The sequence below is a fragment of the Python bivittatus genome, unplaced genomic scaffold (genome assembly GCF_059951505.1).
Source record: "Python bivittatus isolate LINGU-HERP-01145 unplaced genomic scaffold, Pbiv_v1 ctg000850_np1212, whole genome shotgun sequence".
Lineage (NCBI taxonomy): Eukaryota > Metazoa > Chordata > Lepidosauria > Squamata > Pythonidae > Python > Python bivittatus.
In genome coordinates, this window is record NW_028277112.1 from 22,250,516 (window position 1) to 22,277,828 (window position 27,313).

The window sequence follows — 27,313 nt, forward strand, 5'->3', positions numbered from 1 at the left end:
GTTAAGAATCAGGGGCAGATAGTGTATAAATAAGCTAAACAAATTCTTTCATAAATAAACTGACTTACCGAATCATTTGCAATTGATACTATATACCAATAGAAGTGAACTTCTATACTATACTATATACACAGAAGTATATACTATACTATATACACCTTATTGCTTTGTGAAGGACCTGCAAGTAGAATTTAGGTCAAAATAATCCCAAAATTCTTTAGGAAGTCTTTATTAGTAGCTGCAAGTCCTTGATTTTTCACTATTAGTATTAATTGAAAAATAAAGATGGATACAAATTATGAGTGGTAAACTTGCAGCATGCAACATAAATGTTTAATCATATATGCAAGGATGTGTAAAACCATAAAGCAATATTGAATAAATATTTAATTTTGCCATATAACAATGCAAAGTAAAGCCTAATTTAACCATTGTTAAAACTTTAATTTAATGACTGTGGTTTTGAACCAAATTCCTGCCTCCCAGACACATCAATTTTCCCATACCAGTAATTTAGTGACCAGGTGGAAGTATAATAAGAAACAGCCATTTTATTTGTTATTTTTATTAGAAAAAAAGAATTGAGAAAAAAAAATATTCAGAAATGTTACATTTCCACTTCACAATATTCTCAAAACAAGGCCTTATGGATTCCATTAAAGCTTCAAAAATTACTTTCTAAAAAACAGTCTACATGATGTACCTTTGCCTAGAGTTTGCCAATCACAGAGTGGTTACCAACTTATTTGTTAGTTATAGCAGCTACATTGTGAGTAATCTACACAAGGTTTAGCTTAGTCTGTATGTAAAGTGCAGAAAGTAGAAACTGTTTATTTTTTCCTTTTTTTTCATTTTTGTTGAAAATCAAATTATCACATGCCTAGATGTTTCCCTGGTCCCTTAAACTAAAGAAAAAGCACCACTTTTTGCACTGAGGAGGTCCTGAGCCTTCTACTTTTTCGCAGCACAAATTACTATTTTTAATTCAAACAGTACAGAGTACGTAAAGGCAGTAGAAATGTTCAAATCCATTGGGTGGATTAAATTGATGATTTAAGATCTACAGGCAGAATATCACTTCACTGTACAATAAATAATTACCACATTATAAATAAAAAAGCTTAAATTAATGCTTTGGGTTATTATTATTTGATTCAGAATAACTAGTGCTTACCAGATCTTGGGAAACTTCTGCATAGTTGATATTTTTTGAAACAGTATTTAATGCATAAAGTGTACTACACACATTTTATTTCCATAAAAACAAACAAAAACCCTATGACCTGAAATACTGAGCTTCACAAACCTCTACTTCAGAGCAATATTTTTCACATGCTTAAGTAGATTATATGGAGCTTTAGACAATTTTTTATGGATAGCTTTCTAGCTAATAGGTTTAGATTGATGGTGGCACCTTAAGGTGAAAGTGTTTCAAACGTAATTATCAGTGCATTTATTCTAAACACACTAACCACCTTAATTTTATAAAGTTAAGGATTAAATGTGCCAATACCTTTTCTCAAAGAAAAATATAAAATGCAAATTGTGTCTGCATTTTATCCCCCCACCCCCCATGATTTATTATATATGCAGAGGTTTTAACCCCAAGGTCTGATGAAAAATTGCACTTATTTAAACATATTTAAATACAGCATATAGGACATAACCTAAAATACTGAAAACACACATAAGAACCCTAACCCTTTTAATCACTCTTACAATTACACCAGTTTTAAAAGTCAGTTATATGAATCACAATAAATCTGTGTGAGACACAGTAACTGTGACTCATTATCCATCTCCCAAATGCTACCAGTTGTCTCGTAGCTTGGATTCACAAAGCACTTTGCTCTCATGCAAAGACAGTTTCCAAGACACCTGGCCACTCAGTGTAGTCAAAATTAGCTCCTTCTGAAGTGAACATATAGCTCCAAGAAAGAAGAGCCTACTTCCATTTGTTTAAAAATGGAATGTAAATGGCAACAATATCAGGAAAGTAAGGGTTTAAAATTAGATAAGCAGACAGGTTTCCAGTTTACAAAAGGCAATGAGGGTGCTAATCTGAGTATTCAAGGTCACTAAATGACAGAAGACAGTTCAAGGAAGTCTTCCAATAGAGCTTTCTGGACACTAGACATTTAGTAGAGATGAATATTTTTCTGCAATTAAAAAACAAAAGAAAAACAGACTCAAAAGCAGGGGGTGCAGCAGAAGCACTTGGAGTTATAATGTAATTAAGACACAAAACTAAAGGTGGGTCCTTGGGTATTACATGTCTTCATCCTGATATTGCAGGTATTTTGCTGCAATCGTTTCTTCCAGATGAATTCCTGAGCTCCCCATCAGTGCAAAAGCTGGATACATTCTACCAGAGCATTCCACTGGACGTTCGTAAAGACACTTCATCCGATCTGCATCATAGAATCCAATGTTGCCTTTGTCACAGTCAAGGCAGATTCCGATGCTTGATGGCATGGAAAGAACTCTGTTCACAGAATCTTTGGGAGCAGCTGAAGCAGATGATGCCTTAGGAATAAAGAATTTTTTCATGCCTATGGTTACCAATGTGAAAGGCTGCAAGGACTCAGCAAAGATGTCTTCACTCCCACTGTCATGACCACTGTCTTGTTCGTATCTGAAAAATAAACACTAGTCATGTCACAACACTTAAGTCTTCAGTAGATTTTTCAGACTTCAGCACAATGTTCATATAATAAAGTATTTGCCTTTTAAAATCTTGTACAATATTACAATGTGTTAAAGAGAAAAAATCAACACAACTTATAGGACAGAATTATACAAGAAAGGTATATTGTATTTGCTTTATTAAATATTTCTTACAGACCAGAAAGGATTCTAACTTATTAGAACATTTAAAGTGATCAAAATGTTATTTTCAGATGAAGCATTACAATACAGTTGTGGTGGGGAAGCAATTTGGCTGCAACATTATTTCAGTGTAACTTCTTGGGGAAAAAATTCTGTAATAAGAAGAAGCAATCCACCCACATCCAGTACTCACCTCAGCTAGGGTATGCCAGCAGAAAGAGAAGTAAAACAAGCCCACTGCCCTCCAAAGCCTGTTTGTATGGAACTTCAAACCCCCTAATCTATCCTGTATACTGTAGATTCTCTCATGTATGGTATTTGTTGTAACTAATCCATATCACAACTACTTGAATCTTAAAATCCTCTGATACTTAACAAAGCCTCAAATAACCTAATCCAAGAAATCCCGGGGTGCTCTGCTGAACAAGACATGTACAAGATGTGATCACACACTCTTTTTACCTTATCAGAGTTTATAATTGTTGAGATCTACCTATCATTTCATCTCATCTCCTCAGCATACTATAAACAACTGACTTCTTTTAGACTATAAGAAAACATCAGAATGATGTGAGTTTCAGATTCTAAAACTACCTTCTCACAAGGTCAGAATACCCACTAAGAGGGATAATCTAAGAACAACTGGAGGAACCCCTGGCCTAGAAAATACATAAAGCTTAGAAAAAGGAGAGGACATCATGATTTTTCAAGAGTTTCTTACAGCTATTGGAGGATGACACATCTCACAGATATGAACAGAATTAATTTTCTACTATGTAATTGCAACATTTTGTGGCAAGTCTCACCAATTAATATATCCTTTAAACAGTTCTTTGCAATAGTAATCTTCTCCCCCCTATTAGTATTTCAGTAAGTTTTATGAATTAAAGCAGAGCACTTACTTCTGTAAATACTATAAATCTAAAGAAATCAAAGCAGTATATTGCAAGGAAAATCACCAAGGAAAATCTTAACCCCCCAATTTCCAAACTAATTATGTGAAGGGACAATAGAATTCTTATAGAGCCACATTCTTTTCCATGTGAGATTAGCCTGCTCTTAGACTGTCTTTTACTGCTAACCTACAGATTTAGAAGTGTTCTATTTGCTTTTCTTTCAGCTACATGTATTCTTTTCTACTTTCCATGAAGTATACTGGTTATTATCAAGTATATTTTCTTTCTCCTAAGTAAACATCATTTTCCAATTGTCACATTTCTTAAAATCAAGGCACTTTGGATTAAGTATGTGCATATATAAAATTATAGATCCCTAACTTGGGGGAAGTACTCTAATTATTTTGTTAATCATATACACAAGTGTGTCAGTTTTAAGTATCTTAACATATGTGATATATAATGCCTAAGACCCTGGATGTACCTCTTAAGTATTATTGGTGCTGTTCTTGTTGTTATTATTATTTCTTTGAATGGCAGACCTCCCTCCCATCAAAGGATACTTCAAATTGCTTTTGGAACCCTCAATTGAATGAAACCTTGTGGGAATCCATTTAACACACACAGGTCTAAAGTTCCCTTGAGCATGAATAAAAAAATGGTTGTGTTTCTTTAGATGCAGATCACTATCTAAAAATATTATCTTCCATATTTACATCCAATTAATATATCTGTACTGATGGAAAAGAGCCAAGCTACTATATTAAGTTACAACAGCAGAACTTAACAGAAAATAAAATCCATGAAAACAACAGAAAGTGATCACTTACCTGGGGCTATTTAGTTCATGAGAACTCTGGAACCATTCCTGGATCTTAGCATCAGATGCAACTCCTACTTTCACAAGATATGAATAGGGCTCCACGTGGAAAGCCCAGAAATGCTTTCCTTTCACAACTCCAGTGTCTCCAATAATGTAATCCAGGGCAGTGTAACAGCCTTGTTGGATACGTTCAGCTTCCAAAAGCAGAGGAAACCCAGCCCTGCTTTCCACAACATTTCTTCTTGCATTCAGCATAAGACGTTCACTATTGTAGCCACATTTGTCATCCAAAAGAAAACTGAAAACTAAAAATGAATACATTATTCAATTATAGAATTGCAGCTTCAGAAAATATCCTAAAGGACAGGGCAATAAACATCTCTCCCAAAATTCTAGACTGCCCATTGACAATGACTTTGGGCGGCTTAACATGTACAAACAATAAAATCAAAATAAAACCCAGAAAATAGTGTCATCTGGAAGGAACAGCAAAATGTTCTAAAGGATATATAGAGATAGATATATAGATATACTATATATAGATATATTTTAAATAGTATTTTAAAGTAACTGCTGTTGCTAAGGAATCTCAAGCATACATTACTATAATTTTTGTGACCGTGTTTCTTCTGATGCATAAATTATTAGAAAATGGAGAGTAAACCAGGTAGCCAAGACTGTTCAATTTTTGCTTTTTACTCAGAGTGCTACAGAATTATGCCTTTTTCCCTAAAAACAAGTTATTACTTTATATTCACTGATACTAAAAAATATTTTCTTCATTCTGATTTAAAAGTACAATAAACTCAGTACAAAGAAGTATATCATGACATTTTATACCTCATTATAGCAACTTAAAAGACTGAGGAAAAACTGGATACCATCTAGCTTATGTTATGTGTAGACTTATTAAGCACAGCCGTTTAAATTTATACCTAAAGTCTCTTCAGTTTCACTAAATGCAACAAGAGAACAGGGACAAAAGCATCACATGTAGATTTTTATTGTACCTGGAGCTGGTGGTGTGTGTAAGATAAGTTCTCTGCTCCATGGGCTACAGATAGATCCTTTATATCCTCTGACCCTAAAGGCATAACTACTGTTTGTGTCAAGGTCAGAAATTATTTCACTCTTACTGCAGACTTCGATTTCTTGCCTTACTGAATTAGCATCTTCTTTATTAAGCTTGCGATATTCAAGTATGTAAGTATCAGCTGAACCAGTTCTCTGTGGATGATCCCAACAGATCAAAGCTTTGTTATACATTTTGCTCCGTTCCTCACTGATTTCTGGTATATCATTCCCTGAATTAAACATACAAGATGTTACATATAAAAATACATTTCACTCCATGTATATTCATAAAATTAAGGAAAGAAGAGGGGCAAACCATATATTTATTTGGCTTGTAGAACATCATCTTATTCAAGTGTTGTTATCTTCATCCCACATCTCCAGTCTATCTCATACAGCCAACATCCAGGCTTATCTAAGACCAGGTATGTCCAAATATGGAGTGGGCACCATTTCTGATAAGTAGGAACACACTGATAGACCTTTTTGCAGGTTACTCACCCACACTTATTTCCCTCACCAAACCACAGTGCTGCTCATACCATACTAACTTTCCCCTTGCAACTAACATTACATCAGGGATAGACAAAAATTTGGCCTGCCTGACATAGATGGCCAGAAAACACTTGCTATGGGTTCCCATCACCCAGGAAGTGTAATGAATAGGGGCCTGATTTCAGGCATTCTCTGTAGGGTTCCCTTCCAGTGAAACATTCTGTTCATTAACTTGAGCATAGGCCTGCCCATTCTTCCAGAAGACTGGAAAATATCTGGCTCTTCCAGATGGCCTTTGTAGATTGATTGTGGTGTAATCAATGCCAAAATTAGTTTTATTGTACTATACTGTGTTTTCTATTTTATTATCTTTGCATCATCATCGCTGTTGTTGTTGTTGTATTCTTACTTGTAAACCACCTGGGGTACAGTCAAACTGAAACAGTGAATAAATTCCATAACCAGATAAAAAAAATCAAGCCTTGTTGATTGAGGCTGCTGGAAATCTTAACTTGGCAATATTTGGAGGCCTACAGGTTACCCATATTAAACTGTCCAAAATGTTATTGATAGGTCCTGCTAGTATTCTTCTTTAATCCATTCCCAATCTAAAGATGTTTTGCTCCACTGACAGTATAAAAAATGGAAACTCCAGGATGCACCCAAACAGTATATGTGTACTCATATTTATCAGAGATGGTAGTAATAGCTTGTTCCTAATGGTCTATTTCTCTTCTTATAAGGATTTTTAGTATATTAAGAAATCCCCATTGAGGGATAATCAAGTGCACATTCAACCAACTTTTGAAGAATATTGAATACTGAGTCAAGAGCAAACTGTTTACAAATAAAATCTCTCTTTTGCTCCCTCTGAGGTGGGGAAAGGTTAAATGTTTCTTCCTTTTAAGCTTACCATTTGAATGGAAACACATATTTTCAAGAGCATCCTGTTGCTTTTCTATGTCAAGAACAAAGTCTTCAAAAGAAGCTTGGGCTGCAGGCCTGAAGCTCTTCAAAGATTCAGTAGCTTTTTGAATTCTATAGATAGAAAAAAATTATACACATAATTTAAATTATACACATAGAAAAACATTATACACATATTAACAAATTGCCTTTAAGGCTTTAATGTGAGAGGGAAAAATGTGAATGCATACCATTCAAGAACCATACTAAAATACATGATTCTTTAATTTTTACTTCTGACTGAAAATTAGTAAACAGAATGATTTCTCCAGAGAAAATACTTCTAACAAATTCCTGTATTATAATGAATTTAGCAACTGAACTATATAGTTCATATAAATTGGATAAAATTTTCAAGATGGTAAAGATGTAATCCATCAAAAAATTCTCCTGTGCAAACTAATTAAAACGGATAGGAACTACACATGGATCTCATAATCTCAGATTATATCCTTGGGTCCAAAGTAGACCATACATCAGCAGAAAGTACTTCTACTTGCTAGTTTTTGTGCCCATTCCCCCTGCACTGCATGCATCCCAACCAGTGGAGTTTCTTGGCAAGCACTTGCAAAAGTACAACTAAAAGGGCATTGGGAAAGTCCCAAGAGACATGTAAAGCATCATGCGCAATTCAAGCCACCTTGAAAAGAAATAAATGACATACCTGTCATGAAGCTGCTTTGCTGTTTGAACAAAACAGGATGGGTCTGTTTCTTTGAGAACTTCTTGAGCATATCCTACTAGGCCATTATTTTCTAAAAGTCCCTGATATTCTTCTATTTGAGAATGCAATTTCTCCAGTCTTAAATTTTTGGATGCTTCAATAGCTCTGATTGCAGTATTTTTCCTATCCTCCAAAACACCAAACAGCTTATCAAAGTTATTAGAAGCTTCCTCCTTTGCTCTTTCACCATTGCACTGTTTTTTTAAAAAAAGTTAAGACACATAATATATTAACTTTAAAAATGTTTTTTATTAGTTACCAGAACAATTTCAAGGAAGGTAGTCAGATTAATGTAATGCACAAATCTAGGATTCTTTATACACAGGAACATAGGCTAAAATATTTGATGGACTGAAATAAGTTGTTCATCTTTATGATTCTGAAGGATAGTTGCTTTTAAACAAAACATTTAAAAACCATAATTTTAAGTCAAATGTGCATTTAGATACACTTTTCTTTCTATGTTAGTCCAACACTTTACACATGAGCAACTAACCATGACAAGCTACAATTGTGAACAAAGGGTTGTTCTTAAAAATTTAGACACCAGAACATCTGTGACAATTAGGGTAAATATATTAGGATGAAGAAACACTTCATCTGAATTACTTCTCTGACATTAAAAAACAGTTCCGATCTTAGGCTCAGTAGAAAACTGTTGAAAAAAATAAGAAACACCCCCCCTATTTTTTAAAAGAACATGTTTACAACAGAAGCCTTTCAAAACTCTGTAAAAATTTAAACATTTTCACTGTGCATTTCAGAATAATAAATTATATATATTTCAATCTCACAATCTCAAAAACAATTTAAAGGAAACTATCTTTATGACACCAAGAGTTATTTTGTGGAGCGGGGAGGGGACAGATGTCTTTTCAGTATGCAGGCATTTAGCTCAATGCAAATATAGTTCTAATCAGGGCTGTCCATGAGGGCAGGGACCAACAGTGTCAAAGAAAAAGGAGTCTGCAGCACTTTCTTTTCTGGGCAAAATAAAAAGTGAACAGAAGGGAGGGCACTTAGGCTACTCAGCTTGCCCCAAAGGGAATGCGTCCTTGCCAAACAGGGTGATGGACACAGTAGTGTGTGCACACAAGCTCCCCACTTTCTCCATCCCAGAGGTACTTTTTTCTAATTTGCACGAAATGGTATAATGGGCTGGTTGCCTCTTCGTTGTGGCATACTTTTTTGAGTATTTTGTATAGATTGCCATGTTGTAGAGTTTTATTAGTCTGATTCTAAACAAGAGAATTTCTACAATGAAGATAAATATTATCCAGCTATTTACAGCCCAAATATTTCTTATTTGACAGTCATAATATCTAGCAATACATTTATAGGCAACTGTCACATATAACCGAATGACCAGTTTTAGCGTAATTTTCTAATACAACACAAACCTATTTGAGAAGCAGAAAGTACAGTGCATTCGGAAAGTATTCAGACCCCCTTCACTTTTCTCAGTTTTGTTATGTTGCAGCCTGATGCTACAATCATTCAAATTCATTTTTTTTCTTATTAATCTACACTTAGTACCCCAGAATGATAAAGTGAAAACAGAATTTTAGAAATGTTTGCAAATGTATGAAAAAGGGAAAACTGAACTATCACATTGGCATAAGTATTCAGACCCTTTGCAACACTTGAAATTTAGCTCAGGTGCCTCCCATTTCTCTTGATAGTTACTGAGCTGTTTCTACACCTTGATTGGAGTCCACCTGTGGTAAATTAAATTGATTGGACATGATTTGGAAAGGCACACACCTCTCTATAGAAGGCCTCACAGCTGACAACGCATACTGTATCAGTGCAAAAGCCATGAGGTCAAAGGAACTGCCTGCAGAGCTTAGAGACAGGAGTACTGCACGGCACAGATCTGGGGAAGGCTACAAAAAAATTTCTGCTGCACTGAAGGTTCCCAAGAGCACAGTGGCCTCCATAATTCTCAAATGGAAGTAGTTTGGCACAACCAGGACTCTTCCAAGAGCTGGTTGCCCAGCCAAACTGAGCAATCGGGGGAGAAGAGCCATAGTAAGAGAGGTGACCAGGAACCCGATGGTCACTCTGATTGAGCTCCAGAGATCCTGTGTGGAGATGGGACAAAGTTCCAGAAGGGCAACCATCACTGCAGCCCTCCACCGATCTGGGCTTTATGGCAGAGAGGCTAGACAGAAGCTCTCCTCAGTGCAAAACACATGAAAGCCCGCTTGGAGTTTGCAAAAAAGCACCTGAAGGACTCTCAGACTGTGAGGAACAAGATTCTCTGGTCTGATGAAACCAAGATAGAACTGTTTGGCTTCAATTCTAAACGTTATATCTGAAGGGAAACCAGGCACCGCTCATCACCTGCCCAATACCATCCCAAGAGTGAAGCATGGTAGTGGCAGCATCATGCTGTGGAAGTGTTTTTCAGCAGCAGGGACTGGAAGACTTGTCAGGGTTGAGGGAAAGCTGAATGGAGCAAAGTACAGAGATATCCTCAATGAAAACCTGTTCCACAGCGCTCAGGACCTCAGGCTGGGTCAAAGGTTCATCTTCCAACATGACAACGATCCTAAGCACACAGCTAAGACAACACAGGAATGGCTTAGGGACAACTCTGTGAATGTCCTAGAGTGGCCCAGCCAGAGCCCTGACTTGAACCCTATTGAACATCTCTAGAGAGACCTGAAAATGGCTATCCACTGACAGTCCCCATCCAACTTGATTGAGCTTGAGAGGATTTGCAAAGAAGAATGGCAGAAAATCCCCCAATGGTTTCAACAAAGTACTGAGTAAAGGGTCTGAATACTTATGCCAATGTGATATTTCAGTTTTTCCTTTTTAATAAATTTACAGACGTTTCTAAAATTCTGTTTTCACTTTGTCACTATGGGGTACTGAGTGTAGATTAATGAGGAAAAAAAACGAATTTGAACAATTTTAGTATCAGGCTGCAACATAACAAAATTGAAAAAAGTGAAGGGGGTCTGAATACTTTCCGAATGCCCTGTATGTAGCTCTTCATTTTTAAATGCAGTATGCAAGACCTTTAAATAAATTGGTCAAATTACAACTGAAAGTGATGTTTTAGAGTTTCAATAAAATGCAATAAACATTGTTCATGTAGAAATTCACATTAATACTAGTACTATTAAAGAGCCACAGTGTGGCCATGGCAAAAATAAGTAGTTCTTACCTCAGCTTCTTTCATTAAAAGACCAAGCTCTGTAATTTGGTTTTTCACATGGCTCTCCTTACTAATGAGGTAGTGTATATCCTGTGAAAGTTTCTCCTATGAAAAATCATACTATGCTGGTTAAAAATGATTGTAAAGTTCTATTTTTGCATTTTAAGTTAGCGAATACAAGGAATTTTAATATTTTTGCTTAGCTACTAACAGTTCAGTTCAATAAACCACAGTATTCTATATCATCTATCAAAACTGCAGCCCAGCAACTGTTTCAGAGTTAACTAAAAGCGTACATAATTCAATCATGACATGAGAACAAAGAAACGTGATGGACCTTGGCATAAACTATGTATGCGCCAAAGTCAACTTTATTTCATCAAAAGCTGCATTAAAAAAAAGTATAACCTGTTCTTTCACTACACATGGAGATGCTTGTAGTCATCACTAATTCTAACTGTTTATTTGTTTGCTTCCAAATTAAAAAGATTACTGAAAGAATATAGTATATAACCAAGTCCATTAAAACCTGCAGTGAACCAAAACAACTTTAGCCAGTACTACATATTATCAAATTAAATCTACTTTGCCTCTATTACAAGAGCTAATTTAAAAAGTTATTTGTCCCATCAAACCCATCATAAAATATTTGTCTATTTGAACAGATGGCATGAGCCAATATAAGGTATTCAACGATACTGATTAAATTTAAATGTTCCCCTTCAAGGATATTAAAAATTTTACAACCCGTGGCCATGACCTTCTTTGTAGCTTTATGGGTAGCAATACTCAAATGTGCCTAAATGTTAAAAACATCATTTAGACTGTAGATTTTTAAACAAAGTTGAAGTCCATTTTACTTCTGAGGAAATTTCTAACATTCTACACATATGACCCACTTGGAAACCTGAAAATTATTGAGGGTTGCTGGTCACAAAATTATGGCATAAGTCAGAATCAAGTCAGAAAAAGGTTGGACACTATTTAATTATCCCAGGTTTTTGTGAATTTTCATGACACACAGAATCAGTTGAACAAAGCAGCTGCTTTACTCTTTGCAACACTAAGCAACATAGAACCAGACAAGAAATGAAGAAAGGAGGCACCTTGAGTGTTTTGTAGGCACTGCTCATGGTAGTCACTCTATGGTTTGCATGCGTACCACCCAATTTGCAAAGGTGACAAACAGGTCTTCTGCATATTTCACAGTACATATTTACTTTTTCTGTTTCATGTTCCGGACACATCAAAATCTGAGAACAAAATAACAGAATATAAAATATACTTCAAGAACTGCGTAATTATGAAATAAAATCAGAAGCATTTTGATGGTATGTGTTTTTCATACACATTTTGATGGTATTTACTGCAGATATTAAAATTATTTTCTTCCTTTCTTATCAGATAGAATAGTACTTATATACAGTGGGGCAAAAAAGTATTTAGTCAGCCACCAATTGTGCAAGTTCTCCCACTTAAAAAGATGAGAGAGGCCTGTAATTTTCATCATAGGTATACCTCAACTATGAGAGACAAAATGGGGGAAAAAATCCAGAAAATCACTTGTCTGATTTTTTTCCATAAAGCTGAAGCTATAGTCCTCTGCTGCAGGATATGCCATAATGGAAGGTTCTCTAATGTTAACAAAAGCATTTTTCAAGAGGTAGGATAGGCTTACGGCATTTATAATATGGCTGTGAAATCCAGATGCTGTTGAACTACAGTGATCAATTAGGGGAAAGAACGCTCCTTGCTCCTGCGTGTCTGTTAAATCACAAATTACTTCATCCGTGGCAAATTTATGTCATTTGCATAATTACATCATTATGCAAAACCTGCAAATGATGTCATTCCTGGTTATTTTCATCATTTGCATAATAAAGATGTAAATGGATGCAAATTACATAATTTGTGCATTTTGTTAGAGATGTAAATAGCAACAAAAGATCAACATTAATGTAAATTTAACTGTTCATCCAGACTATTTTGTTCCATTCTATCCAAAGTCTACTAAAAAGGGATCTATTAAACTAAGGTTTCACTATATAACTATCAGCATCCCTAATGGTGGTTGTGACAATTGTATTTGCAACTCTACAATCTCCCTACCATTAATTCATACATTTAATTATTTGATTTAACCTATTATTTGGACTAAAGAGGAATTCAGATTTGATACTGGTTCAAGAGCTAGTACAAATGGATGCATCTATGAGCAAATTATAAACTGGAAACTAGGGGGAAAAAGTTAATAATTTGGATAGTGAAGATTTGGAATAGTCCCTTAATAAAACTGAAAGCTAAACCCCCTAATTTTCCTAAACTGCACAATTTCATACATTCTTTACAATAAATGTCAGCATCAGGCTTCAATAGACAAATCTTAAGGATATAACTATCCTCATTCCCATTCATACTTCTGCCTAAAGAACTACAAGTTGTATTTTAAAAAAAGAATCAGGAAGCAGTCACCCAGACTCAGGATTCTCTTCGTTTTCTTATGGCATTATGAAATATGGAGATCAGTTTAAAACGATAAGTAGATAGGTTTTTTGAAGTATAGCAGTAGTCTTGGGGATAGCATTACAAATCTGAAAGAGATCCCCATGCAACCTAAACTGATGTTGAGCAGGAAAGAAAGAAGAAATGTTCTGTAATATGCTGCAGGGCATACTTACTTGAGACTTGAGGCCAGTTAACATCTGACTCCACAACTATCCCACAAAATGATATGACCTGACTCATACTGAAGTACAATCTATTTACATCATACAATGAGGACAGAGCTGATCCAAAGCCCCACTATCAAGCAGGTTTCCTCACTCTGAACCACAACAGTTGTTGAACAGCAGAAAGTTTCACCCATGATGTCAGAATTGTTACTGTGACAAGTCACAAGACCAGCTCTATGAATTGCTTTTTTCAGGACATCAATTTTTTCCCAGTTCTCTGATCTTTATCCCACTTAGCAGTGTGGAAAAACATCTGTTCTCAATATTTTAAGCATGGCTTTTACCATGCTAGCAAAAAATAAATCTGATTTCTTCTTTCATCCTATCTATTATAATCTATTTATGAAAGACTGTCAGAACAAAAACTTTTACAATTTCTCTGAAACAGATTAAATCAAATAGTAAATCAGGGATGGCAACATTTTCAGCACTGAGAGCTCTACACAAGCACTACTTTTCCAGCAGTTTTACACAATTATTATAAAATATGGAAATAGGATATAGATCTAACAAGGATGGATACCTGGGATCTGTGATACCTATGTGTGAGCAGACATTATCAAACATTCAGGTCTACCTTACTTTTTTTAAAACTGGAATTTGGCCAACAGCAAAGCACAACCCCTCATTTTGATTTCTAAGAATACCTCTGATCAAACATAGTTTCAGTACATATTCTTGGAAAACAAGTATTAAAGGGAGGCAATCACCTCTTATTTGTTTTGAAATGTGCTAATTCACCTACAAAACAGTGGCTTACAGAGGAAGAAAAAGTCTAATTCCACTAGCAACACTCTACCAGCAAGACCTAAAATTTCATTCTAGCGGCAGCAGCAGGTTTCTTAACCTACATTTAAAACTGTTTACAAAATATTTAAGATTTTAGGATAACCATCTTAAATATAATACTCTAGTCAGCATAAAATATCTCACTGTGCTAATATACAAAGTAATAAAGTTAAGCCAAAGAAAATACTAAGAATTCAACATGATTAATTCCACAAAGGAATATAAATATTAGATCCTAACAAACTTACATTTCAAATTATTTGAATATAGAAAGCCAGCTATATGCACTTTTAAAAAATAAGAAATATAAACACTATGCTTCTTATCCTAAATCTGCTTTGGCAATTACACTAAACTGTACACTTCTTCCAAGTGCAGCTTATGCGTATACTACATACATTTCAGCTCGTTCATCAACATCTATAGCAACTGAATCAAAAGCTGAACAGTGAATGGTACTATTGGAACATGTCTGTTAAGAGTAGTAAAGTAATTGTTTCATAACAACATTTAATGAACAGTTGGTTTTAAATAAATACACATACATTCAATTCTATGTGCTTATATCCACACTGAAGGAAAATACCACTTACTTTAGGTCTGAAATTGGTGGTTGGTCCCACATATTCATGTTGGGCTTTTAAAGTTCCCCAGGGATGATGTATTTTGAAGCATTCGTTGCAATAACTTGCACTACAATCCATGCAGCTCTTTGTGGATTCTTGTGCTGGAGGTTTACAGAGATCACACATAATAGCTGTGGCTGCCCTTGCTGCCTGCCTATATCGTTCTACAATAGTTTCCAAGGTGAAGTTTCGAAATAGGCCGCTGATGCCACGCTCACCCAGTTCTACATCATGCCGGCATCCTGGGCAAGGGAAGGTAGTTGTCCTAGGAGTCAATGAATTGCGTTTCCAACCTGTGTAGATGGTAGGACAATTACAATGCAATAAAAAAAATGTTTTACCTTGTCAAGAGATCAAGAAATGCTAAGCTACTGGATTGCATTTTTTAAAAAAAGATGCACACTATAGGCAGACACTAAATGAGTGTCATACTGTTTAATAACATAGTTTTCATATGAACTACGAAATCATGACAACAAAGTGTGTTACTTTGAAAATTACACTAAATACTTTATAAATGGACAGTCCTTTGATTTATGAGTAAAATTTTGGAATGAATACATACATATCTTGTAAAAACCATAATGGAAAATAGTATAATTTAACTGAGAAAGATCGGGTAATGAGAATCTCTGTTCAGATCCCTGATTATCTTGAAACTCACAATAGCCTTTTGTACTTTAGGGTCTTCCAACCCAATCTTTTGCAAACTTTTTTTTAAATAAGGTATATACTGATTCCAATATATGCTGGTTGTGGAGCAGAAACAGGAAAAGAAAGAAATCTGCTTTCAAAGCAGAGGAGTGATATAACTTTGATTTCATTCCGAAACTGCAAGCGATTACAGGTAGTCCCCAGGTTAAGAACACCCAGTTTAAGAACGACCCATAGTTCTTAAGAATGGAGCCTATTGCAGCAAAATTTGAGTAACATACACAATGATTCGAGTTAAATACACAATGGTTCAAGTTACACAATACCATTTATACAGTATTATACAATAATACCATTCCAGCTTGCATATAAATTCGATTTAAGGGCAGACCTTGGGAATGGAAGTCGTTCTTAAACTGGGGACTACCTGTACTAGCTGGTCATTAAAATTAATGCATCTATAGATAGAACATGAAAATATATGCATGTCACATACTTCAACATTAATAATATTCTTTTGGACCTACAAGAACAACAGCCCGTTAAAATACTACTCATGAAATCCTTTACATGTTTCTACAGAAAGAAAAACTTATTTTTTCCCACCTTTGATGTAAAAAATCTAAATCTCACTACTAAGTTTAAGTAAATCTAGAGAAATTTCAGATATTTTATATAGATATTCCTTCCCAGATTAAGGTTCTCACAACATTTGTACTGTTTTGGAAAACTAGAATGGAAAGGTAAAATAAATTACAGGACTTCTTTACACGCAAAGGAATTTCTGAACATAATTCTAAAATGTACGGAGAAGTGGTCATTCTCAATTACTTTTATAATGGAAACTCATTAAAATATTGTTTTCTAAACAAATTATTATGTACTATTCAGACTCAGAACATCTGTGTGAATCAAGGATAAAGTGATATCCCAGGAAACCTTCAAAAAGATGATTAGCATCAGATGCATATGAAAATTTGCAATAACAGAGACCAGTGCATTTATAAACTAATTTCAAATGATTATTAAAAAAAGAATTATTTGTTTGGACAGCAGGTTTAATCTAAAAAGGTCACACACACTACAACACAACACACATGCATTTTTAACATTAAAATATAGTATGTTCTAAGCACAATTTAACTCACAGCACAAACCTATACTGATCTACTGAGAAGTAAGTGCCACTGAGTTACATGGCACTTACTTAAAAATAACTGATATAAGACTTCAGCCTTTAAAGTCTAAGAAGCCGGAGGGTGTATAGCATGCAACATGCAGTTAAGTGATGCCACAGAAACAGTCTTAGGCTGACAAATTTAGCAGGGAAGTAATTTAAGATATTTTTATTCAGATGGCAGTTAAACAGATAGATATGAAAAATAAAATGCAATATAAATTAAAGTGCAGTGGTCAAGTTTAGATAGTATGATTTGAAATGTTTAGACAGTAACATGCTTTTGAAATGCCCACAAGTGCAAATATTTTCATTCAAGCTAAAGCGTGCAGTTAAATGCCTAGAACTGCAGCAAAATTAGTTAAAAATAAAAGCAATGATAATGAAAACATGTGACATGCTGATGATTGTTATAACTAGATCTAAGATGTTCTATCCCTTTTCATGTTGTCTATTTATATTTGCTTAAACTAAGGTATTATATGGCAGATATCACAAAATTCAGGTACTATTATTATTAGTGGCTAAGCAAATTTCTACTTGTCTGTGCAAGTCTTACTTGCATTTACTTACTAATACAGATAGTCCTCAACTTATGACCATAATTGGGACCAGGACTTCCTTTGCTAAGTGATACAGTTGTTAAGTGAGTTGCGCCCGATTTTATGACTTTTTTCCACTGGTTGTTAAGTGAATCATGCAGTCATTAAGCAAATATGGCTTCCCCCATTGACTTTGCTTGTTGGAAGCCCCCATTGACTTTGCTTGTTGGAAGCCCCCGGGAAGGTCGTAAATGGCAATCACATGACCCCAGGATGCTGTAACTGTCATAAGTCTGAGGACTGGTCGTAAGTCACTTTTTTCAGCACCATCATCCCTTCAAACGGTTGTTAAATGAATGGTCATAAGTTGAGAACTATCTGTAGTTAAAACATACTAGCAGAAATAATATAGACTGTCAGTATATTATTAGCCCTTGTGTTTTCTATTACACTTTATATCTAGAGGATAAGTTAAAAAACTTCAGCTGGGCTAAACACAGTACATCCCTGAAGTATGTCATATTCCAATTAAGGTACTGAATTCAATTTTAAACCACTAAAGAGCTTAGTACCTGGACACTTAAGACATATATGAACCTGCATTGAATTTAAGATCTGTTTTAGATATCTTTCAATGAACATCCCCCTTGCATAGCACCAGAAGCAGCTCAACATTTAGGAATACATATACTATTCTATTTTCCTCTACCTATATAAATGCAGAACTTGACAAAAACAGTATTTGGCTGGCTGAGAAAAAGATGCTTATTTCCAACTGCCTTTTTCTGCTTCCACATGACATGCAAGAATAATATTTGTGGTTGCAAGCCAGAAAGCCATTTTACAAACATACAATGTACTGAATGCATGCAACAGAGTTTCTACTAAGAGACAGAGCAATTATTTTATTCAATGTTCTAATGGCTTTAAAAAAATAATTCACCATACCACATGACAAAGAAGAAAAGGGATAATACACCCTTAATTTATTGTAGAGTTTTGAATCAACAGTATCACCAGCATATCACATGAAGAATAAGAAGAATCCATTTATGGGATGTATTTTTAAAACACTCAATAAAATTAAGTCAACTGGATTCATATATTTGACACCAACAATGTTCTTCCTACCTTTTGATATAATATTTTAAGATTATTAGACAAGAATTGTACTGGGAACTAGAATTGGAAACTAAATCACAGCTTGGGAATAATAATTTTTGAATAGAGTTAAATGGACATAATTAGAATAAAAGTATGTAAAATGTATTACTTTCATACTAAAATACTTTTTAGTTTCATTCATCCCTTTCTGGAGTTTAATCTTCTTTAACAAAAATGAATTTTGAAACACAGCCTTAATCTACAAACAGGATATTGCCTGTGTCTGTACAAACATACTATTTTATATCCTACCTATGAAACTTTCATGTGAAAAGGACTGAAACTGATGGCTCTCACAAAACAAGATGAACAAGCAACAATTATTCACCCCTGAAACCTAACCCTAGGTTGAAGCCAATCCACAGAATGCATCTAGTCTTCTACTGAGCTTAGATACTCACCCCTTACTTTTTTCTGATATGACTGAAGGGATAATTAACTCAGATTAACTGCAGTTTCGTGTGTTCTCTTAAATTCAGTTTATGGTTAATCTTAATTATAGCTAGTAAAATAAGCAAGCTTCATAAATGACTTGTTTCCATCAACTATAACTAAGATTGACTACATTTTGTCCAGATTTGGATGGCAAGGAAAGCTACAGTTAATCATAAATAGCTGAAACTTGTGACTTCCACCTTGCAGCCATATCAAAGTTGAAAAAGGGAAAGACTGTTTATATCTAGAGGGTGTCAGACTCAGTTGTAATCCCAAAATATCTGGAAGGGGGCAGGTTGGGGAAAACCACTTAATCAATCCAAAAAAATTGAGAGGCTGCATATAGACAGAATAAGACACTATTTGTTAACTATGAGTAAAAACAGGGGCACAATCTTGTATTATTCTTTTCAGAAAATAATCAAAATATAAACCTGGTAGCAAAAATCAGTATATGGGATACATCATTTACTCCTTTGCTATTTATTTCCTCTACAATAGAATCAGATTAGAATTAATTACTTTACTAATGAATTTAAATGCTGCAACTGACATCTATACTTAAAAACTGTGTTAAAGAAAAACTCAGAACATCAAAACCAACAAAACTTTTCACTTCAGACAACAATGTAAGTTGACACCTTTGTAGCATCAGAATCACTGTACCAAAATCCAAAAGACCATTTATTAATTATGTCTAAAGATAATCTTTAATGCATGGAAGTTTAACATAATCTAATGAAAGTGTAATATTGCCCATTTGAATCCAGGTGACTTTTATATGCATTAGCAAAATTTAAGTAATTTTTGTTTGCAAAATTGCCCAACTGATAATTTTGGACTTGACCACTGATACTTAAAATAATTATACTAGACCTAGTATAATAAGACCCAAGTTCAACTAAGTATTATCTACATCCATATAAAAGGAAACATTTCTACCTCTCAACCCACGAGACCTCCTTTGTGAGGCTGTAAACAGTGAACAGAGAATCATTTTTAGAAGCTGAAAAGGAAGGATTATGTACTGGTTTACAGTGATATGCTGGAGATAACACAGCATCTACCCTTGTTTCATAACAGCAAATTGGCTTAAGTGACAAGCCATGCACATTTATTTGGAAGTTCCATTATGATTAATGGGATTGACATTTAAGTAAGCAAGTATCATAGGGATGAAGAAAAGATCACCATCTATAACTGAAAGATAGAATTATTATTAGATCATAGTTTACTTATGCTTTAACTATAACACTGCTAAGGTTTCATGAATGTTTTTTCATTAAAATGTGATTTCCACAATAAAATAAAGTCTAATTTATTTTATTAATAACATTTTAATAACGCACACATCAAGCTAACCAGCTGAATCAACATTTATAACCTCACTTCTGTGCTTCTGTAACACCAATAACACAATCTAATTATATAGACAAATAATTACAGAAGTTATTTTGAAAACATTATTTGATTATTCAATTAGGGCAGCATGAAACTTTCAGAATCTGTATTTAACTAGATTCTCAAGGTCTAAAACAGGAAATTTGGTACTAGAGCTTATGAACTCCTGATTGAAAGCAACCAGTTAATATTCATATTTTATAAACAAGGACACTTATACAATTGGTAGGAGGCCAGCCATGGCTCATTATTTTTTAACTTTCAATTCTAGTTACAATTGCTGAAATTACTGGGAATCAAAAAAATGATACTAATGTATGAAAATTATTCAAAGATCCATCATTAGTGGCTATCAATCTATCATCTTGGACAGCACCAAAAAGACGCCAGTAACATGAAAATGACCATAATTCAGTCACCAAAGCATATGCTTTATATGCAAAAGATCACAGGTTCATCCTCTTGGTATCCACGTTTAAAAGAAAAAGGAAATATGTGGTGAGCATGACCTCTCCCTTAGAGTCTAGTCAGCAACTGCTACTCATTATAAACAATTCTGGACTAGATGAATAGTTTGATTTGTTAGGTTGCTGAAAACATTTCACAATTTTAGCTGGGTTTGTGAAGAATTCCACTATTGTATATGCAGATGAAGTCAAACACAGCTGAGTAGAGAAACAAGTGGATAAATCAATACCATGATCCTAGCCATTCTTCCTAGGATTACATTAATTTACATGGGCTTATTTCTTAGTTATACAAAATGCAAGGACCTGGAAATTAAATCAGCACAAAAATATGGTGCATTCTTAGGAAAGTGAAGATGCACATACTATAAAGTAATTAAGCTTTGTATTCAAGTAAGCAATTAAGCTTACCAGAACAATTTGATGATACTACATGTACATGCAGAGATACACAACAGATATAAAACCTATTTTGCTGGAACATTAATACCCTAACCCCACCTTGCCAACCACATAGCAAAAAGCACCATTTTACACTTTTTTTAATGCACTGGTTATTTACAAATACATTGTGCAATTCACATACTAATCAAGATAATGTATATTATTTTTTGTGTTAGATCAAAGCCTATCTACTTGCTTAACCATTTTGACTGACTAAGCTGGGTGTAGTTGTCATGACATGTTTTATTATTGTATTTTGATGTGGTTTGATTAAGATTGTTTTATTTTGTAACTTACCATGTTACTTTAAGAGGAAAATATTTTTTAAAAATAGTGTTTTTTTCACATACCTGATCTATTAACCCTGTCAATTCTATCCAAGCTAGGGGAATTCATTCTACTGCGAGGGCTACTATGATTGGAAGTTTCTGACGCAGCATCATTGAACGAATCTTCAAATGTTAAGTACAGAATTTCTTTTACACATTTGTGGCAGATACTATGTTGACAAGGGAGAATAAGTGGATGGGTAAATAACTCCTTGCATGCTGGGCAGATGAGTTCTCGTTCAATATTCTTAATGGTAACCTATAAGCAAAAAGAAATGAGAAGCTGATAAGGAGCAGTATGATGGCTACAGACAGAGACAAGTAACATATATTATTTCAGTCAAATAACTTCAAAGAAATGAAAATATGAATATGCTGCACTTTTCTGTTTTGACATTGTGTCCAAATTACCTGTAATTTCCATTATAAAAAAATGTTCATATAATAACTAAAGACAACAAAGACTCCTATTCTGATTCAGAGATTAATCAAGTGCAGTAAAAAATGAAGTAGTCAGTTAACACATTTAATAAGACCAAGACCATAAAAATGAAATGGGAAAGAATATAAACGATGACAAAAAAAGGTATAGGATAGAGCTCTAACTAGTATGGAAGCTTATTAACTGCCCTGGAAAGAAGGCTGATTTCTTGAGCTTAGTGAAAAGAAACTGAATTTTACTCTGAGCAAGAGAGATGCTCTGCAAAAATCTTGATGTATTATGTGTTTGTTTAAAGTAGATGTATAGCTACAGCAAGGCTAAACTGAAGAGAAAAAAAAAGGAAAAGTAATGAATTACATGGCAAACACCAGTAAAGCTATTTTGTCATTCATTTGTACCATTAATATTGCAATCTAACTTACCTGAGAGTTATAGTGAGTAAACATGTATAAGTTTGTACTAATTTTTGTCTATGTTTAATGAATGCTATAAAACATAAGTAGTTTTTCTCAGAGGTTTGGGCTTATTTTTACTCTGCAGAGTGCCATCACTTGTACTGGTAATATGTGATATCCTCTATTTGCACACATTCTCTGAATGTTGGAGAGCACCATACAGAAAATAAGGCCAACACAAACTTCTAAAAACCAAATTTTGGAGCAACATGAAAAAAGATATACCTGAGTTTTGATTCCAAATAAAAATGTGAGGCATCTGATTATGAAAAGAAGTATTATGTTCTCTGTATACTATACCATTTCATACACACATATACACCTTTCATATTATTTTCTTTTGGAGAAAGCAACATTATATAAGGCACAGAAAAGGAGTAAGAAGTAATAAGCAAAAGAAATTAAAAAAGAGAGAAAAAGGAAATAAAATAGAAATAGGTAAATTTACATTACACAAATACAATCCAGTATAAGTCATACCTTTCTATCCTTTCAAGCCATCCTTGTTTCCAGTATATACTTGCTTATACATTCAGTAAATATACATTTACTAAAACACATTGTATGAAAATGATGTATATTTAAACATCACAATGATCAACTTTCTCTTTACTCAGAATAGAATGAAATATTTTCTATTACTGTATATTCCAGTACACCACTTTCTCTAATTAGCTTCTAATCAAACATTTGCAAACCATAATTAATCACTTATATCAACTAATCCAGCAAGGCACAGATTTAATACTGCAGTATCTTTTTAAATATTTGTGTGTGTGTATGTATTTGTTTTGTTTCTTCTTTATGATGCTTTTTTTTTTACTTTTAATGTGTTGTTGACATACTGTTCCCCTAAATAATTTTAAAATGTTAATTTAAAAATGATTGATTTACTATATTTGTTAACCACTGCAATCTTATGAGCCTGGATAGTATATAACAGAGTTAAAAACAAACCAGAGATAAACAAATCTTAAAATGATAATAAATTATTCTGACTAATATAATACAATAAAATATATTATATATTTTACTTATATATATAATTACTAATATAATAAAAGTGAAGCTTTTTCACTTCTTGTATAAAACCAAAAAAAAAAAAAATACTAGAAAGAAAACAAATGCCAAATACAATCTGAAAATGTTTGATTCTGAGAGTTGCACTTTCACAGTGATACCATGGTATGGCAGTAAATACCTTAAGAATTTACCAAACCACTTTAGATATGAGAATTAATGTCACTTGTTAGAAGACTATTTCAGCCTAAATATTTAACAAAGGCATGCAAATCCTATCCAATCTATCACTGGTTGTATTTTCTAGTACTAAAGATAGTACTAGATAGACTGAAGGGCTTGTGCTTTAAATAGACATCTAGTAAGCACATGGCAGTTTTCTTTGCCTTCTTTCCAAAAGGATTCTGAAGTACAAGAAAGCACATGGATAGAAAAGAAAGATGCTTGTCCCAGTTACAGTTCAGTCAGAATAAATTATAGCCTGGTTGAATAAATCAGAAGATGTATTCTGCAACTTTCAGCATGTTGCCTTTTGGGAATAGCAGTTTACAAACTCAGCTGCCAAAGATTCAGTGTGGGATAGTCAAGTTGCTATTCATTCTCAAGAAGCAAAAAATAAAATAAAATAAAATCACTTTCTACTTATCCAAAGAAAAAAGGGAAATGAGAGAAATACAGTTCTACTTTAGTGTGTGATGTGTTGAGTAGAGACCCACAGTACTTTTTCAGTAAACTGAAAATGTGATGATAGAAGGATAGATTCATTTTTGTCACATTGTTATATTATGAAAGGAGCTTTGAAGTACCACAAGCTGCAATCTGATCTTTCAAAACATTTGTTCTGACATAAACATAAGACATACATAAACCACCATCTCTTCATATATTTACTCAAATTCACTCAATAAAGATTAATTGATAAAAGTTATTTTCTGCTGTTTAAACATAGATTTCCACTCATATTTTAAACTGACATTTCTTAAGGAGGGATTGCAGCCTATGGTACTGATACTCCCTTTCAGTTTGTGTAGCTTGACTTATACTCTAGATGACAATCTTATTCTTCTGAAAGCAAACAAAATGAGTTAAACCTTTGTAAAACTTTCCTTGAACTATGAGTTTTCTTCCATTTTGGAAGATGCAGTAATCTGCCTTTTTAAAATATACCTTGGATGCTATAAAGCTGAACAACTGCCATTCAGTGTCAAATGTATCATTTTAAATAAAGACAGATGACCAAGTGATGATCTTTCAACTTCGATTTTAGATTTGGATTTGAAGCTATTTCATCCTTTTTTCAACTCAGTTTTTGAAACTGTGTCCCAGAATGAGAGAGGATCTGTGCTTGGAGACGGACAGGGAGAGTATTATTTTGTTTCTCACCCTGGATCATTCATAGATGTTTAAATCACTGGCATGGTATCCATCTGGAAGACTTCTCCAGAGTAATATTTGAAAGGCATGATATTACAGTGAAGTGTTTTCAGAAAATTGTGCATAAACACTGACCTTGGATGTATATGCTTTTGTCATGGCATTTAAAGTACCCCAAGACACTCTTAATTATGCTTTTCAAAATTTATATAAACTTGCTCTGAGAAATCACTGAAAAGCTTGACCTAAGATACCATCAACAGTCTAACTTCTCTTCCACCTACTAATCCCTGGGAAATCCTTAGTTAAGGGTTTCAAGACAGCTCTACACAGGATGAAGATAAACTAAATGAAGCATAATCATTACAAAAAACTATTGTATAGATTGTTTATACAATAGAAATTTGAAGGAAAAAAAAGTCCTGAAGGAGTTGCAGTGAACAATTAGGTATTAACTTTGGGTTCACTAATCCAAGTGACTTTGATGGCTGGGGGAGTGCTTTTTCCAACTTAAGTTTCTTTACCAGTAATAACCTTGGCATCAGTTTCCCACATCCTGGTTTCATGCAGGCTAGAGTGTAGTCTAATATTCTGATTTGCATTGGTCATCTTTATTTGAGAAACCTGGATACAGCTGCAGTAATGCAAATAGCATATGCGGAACATAGTCTTTTGCCTTAATTTCCCTATCATCTTCCCAAGTGTATTTGCATACATTCATCTACTTTGCTGCATGTATGCTTTAGAAAGCAAGACTTGAAATCATCTTGCTTGCATGTGGAAAGCAATTCATGACTGAATAACTAACCCTGCCTTGTCAATACTTACACACAGTGAAAAGCTAAAAGATGGACTGCACCTTCCCAGCCTAGATCAAGGGGGCATGAAGGATTGACACACTTGCTCTCTCACACAAGCTCCATTCAAGTATTCCCATCACATCTGCAGTAATGCAGACATTCCTGAAAGATCTGAAACAAGTCCTGGTCAAAATAGCTGACCGCCCCTCCTTGGGATAGAGTCCACCAAACGCTCAGCTACATACTATGAGTTTGCACAAAGCCTGGGCGGACGGCACAACACCCCAGTCTCCAATCTTATGTCTTAAAGCAAACAAGGGGGTGGGAGAAGTGTCAGCCTTCAAGTCGAGGACGGGGCGGGGTGGGGTGCGGGTATTTGGCAAGCCAGCTGCTGAAAAGGCGACCACAATCTCTTGATAGAAAAGAGCGGAAAAGGCTGCCACAGAGTTCTGCTTTTGCAGCCGAGCCATGGGAAGAAAGAAAGAGAAGGGAAGCCCTGCCGAGATAGGGCTCCTGCCTCCCTTCGGTCGGGAGAAAGCCACGGTCAGCCTCAAGGGTCGGGAGAAAACCCCAGATCCGCCCCCTCCCCTCCGAAACAACGACCCCCCCCCGTGTCACAGCCCCTCTCGGGGGACCCTCCCATCTCCCTCGGCCCGAGACTCCCCCTCAGGAGCACTCACGACGGGTTCCAGCCGGTCCCCTTCCATCCTGGAATCGTCACTACCACTACCAGCGCCGCCGCCGCTTTTGGTCCCGGACGGTTGAGCCGAGGGTGCCCGGGGCGCGCGAGTCTGGTTCCCTCGCCCTCTTCGCAGACTCTCGGAACCGGTCGAGTCCGCCCTTCCCCCCGAGAGCGCGGCGCGAGGGAAGGGAGCAAGAGAGCACGCGCGAAGCGGCTGCGAGGCGCCCAGCAGCTGCCACTGCTGCCCCTAGGAAACTCCGACGCCGGGCGGGGGGGGGGGCGGCGGAGAAGGAGGCGGGGCACGGGGAGAGGGGCGGGTCTTGCTTGGCAACAGCGTCCACGCCACAATGGGGGTGGGGCGTCAGCGCCACCTGGCACCTTTGTTGAGCCGTCGCCAGCGTCCGCGCTGGGGCTGTTTTCCCCGCCCTTCTCTTTCAAGGAAGGGGGCAGACTTACGGAGTGAGTCTCCGGCCGGACACACCTATGCGTAGAAGCCAGGAGGAGGAGGAGGAGGAGCCCGGCTATACCTCTCTCCAGAAGAGTGCGGGACGGCCATGCCTTCCAGTCGGGCTCGAACTGGAATCACTGCCACCCGCTTCCAGACTGACGGAGTCTCGAAGAAGGGCAGCTTTCCCTGGACTTACAAGAAGGGCTTCGCCTAACTGGATTTCTGCCTCAGCGGTCAAAAAGACGGGGGGAGGCCGGCGGGAAGAGAGGAGGGAAAAGGACGCAGTGTTGACATTATTTTTCAAGACAAATAGGAGTTTTACCTTAGAAGCGACAACCAGGGCGTTTTATAATTTT

At 35.5% G+C, this 27,313-nt stretch overlaps 1 protein-coding gene across 1 annotated transcript; it reads right to left on the reverse strand.

The window, feature by feature from the left end:
• Positions 1-975: 975 nt before the first annotated feature.
• On the reverse strand, positions 976-26,775 carry TRIM36 (tripartite motif containing 36). The gene is made up of 10 exons (XM_088129967.1): positions 26,508-26,775; positions 21,758-21,995; positions 15,091-15,416; positions 12,083-12,229; positions 10,986-11,081; positions 7,748-8,001; positions 7,031-7,155; positions 5,559-5,852; positions 4,556-4,853; positions 976-2,635 (listed from the first exon to the last, which is right to left on the reverse strand). The coding sequence occupies exons 1-10, from the start codon at positions 26,532-26,534 to the stop codon at positions 2,269-2,271; spliced, it is 2,172 nt and encodes a 723-aa protein (XP_087986093.1). The 5' UTR covers positions 26,535-26,775; the 3' UTR covers positions 976-2,268.
• Between the last annotated feature and the right edge of the window lie 538 nt (positions 26,776-27,313).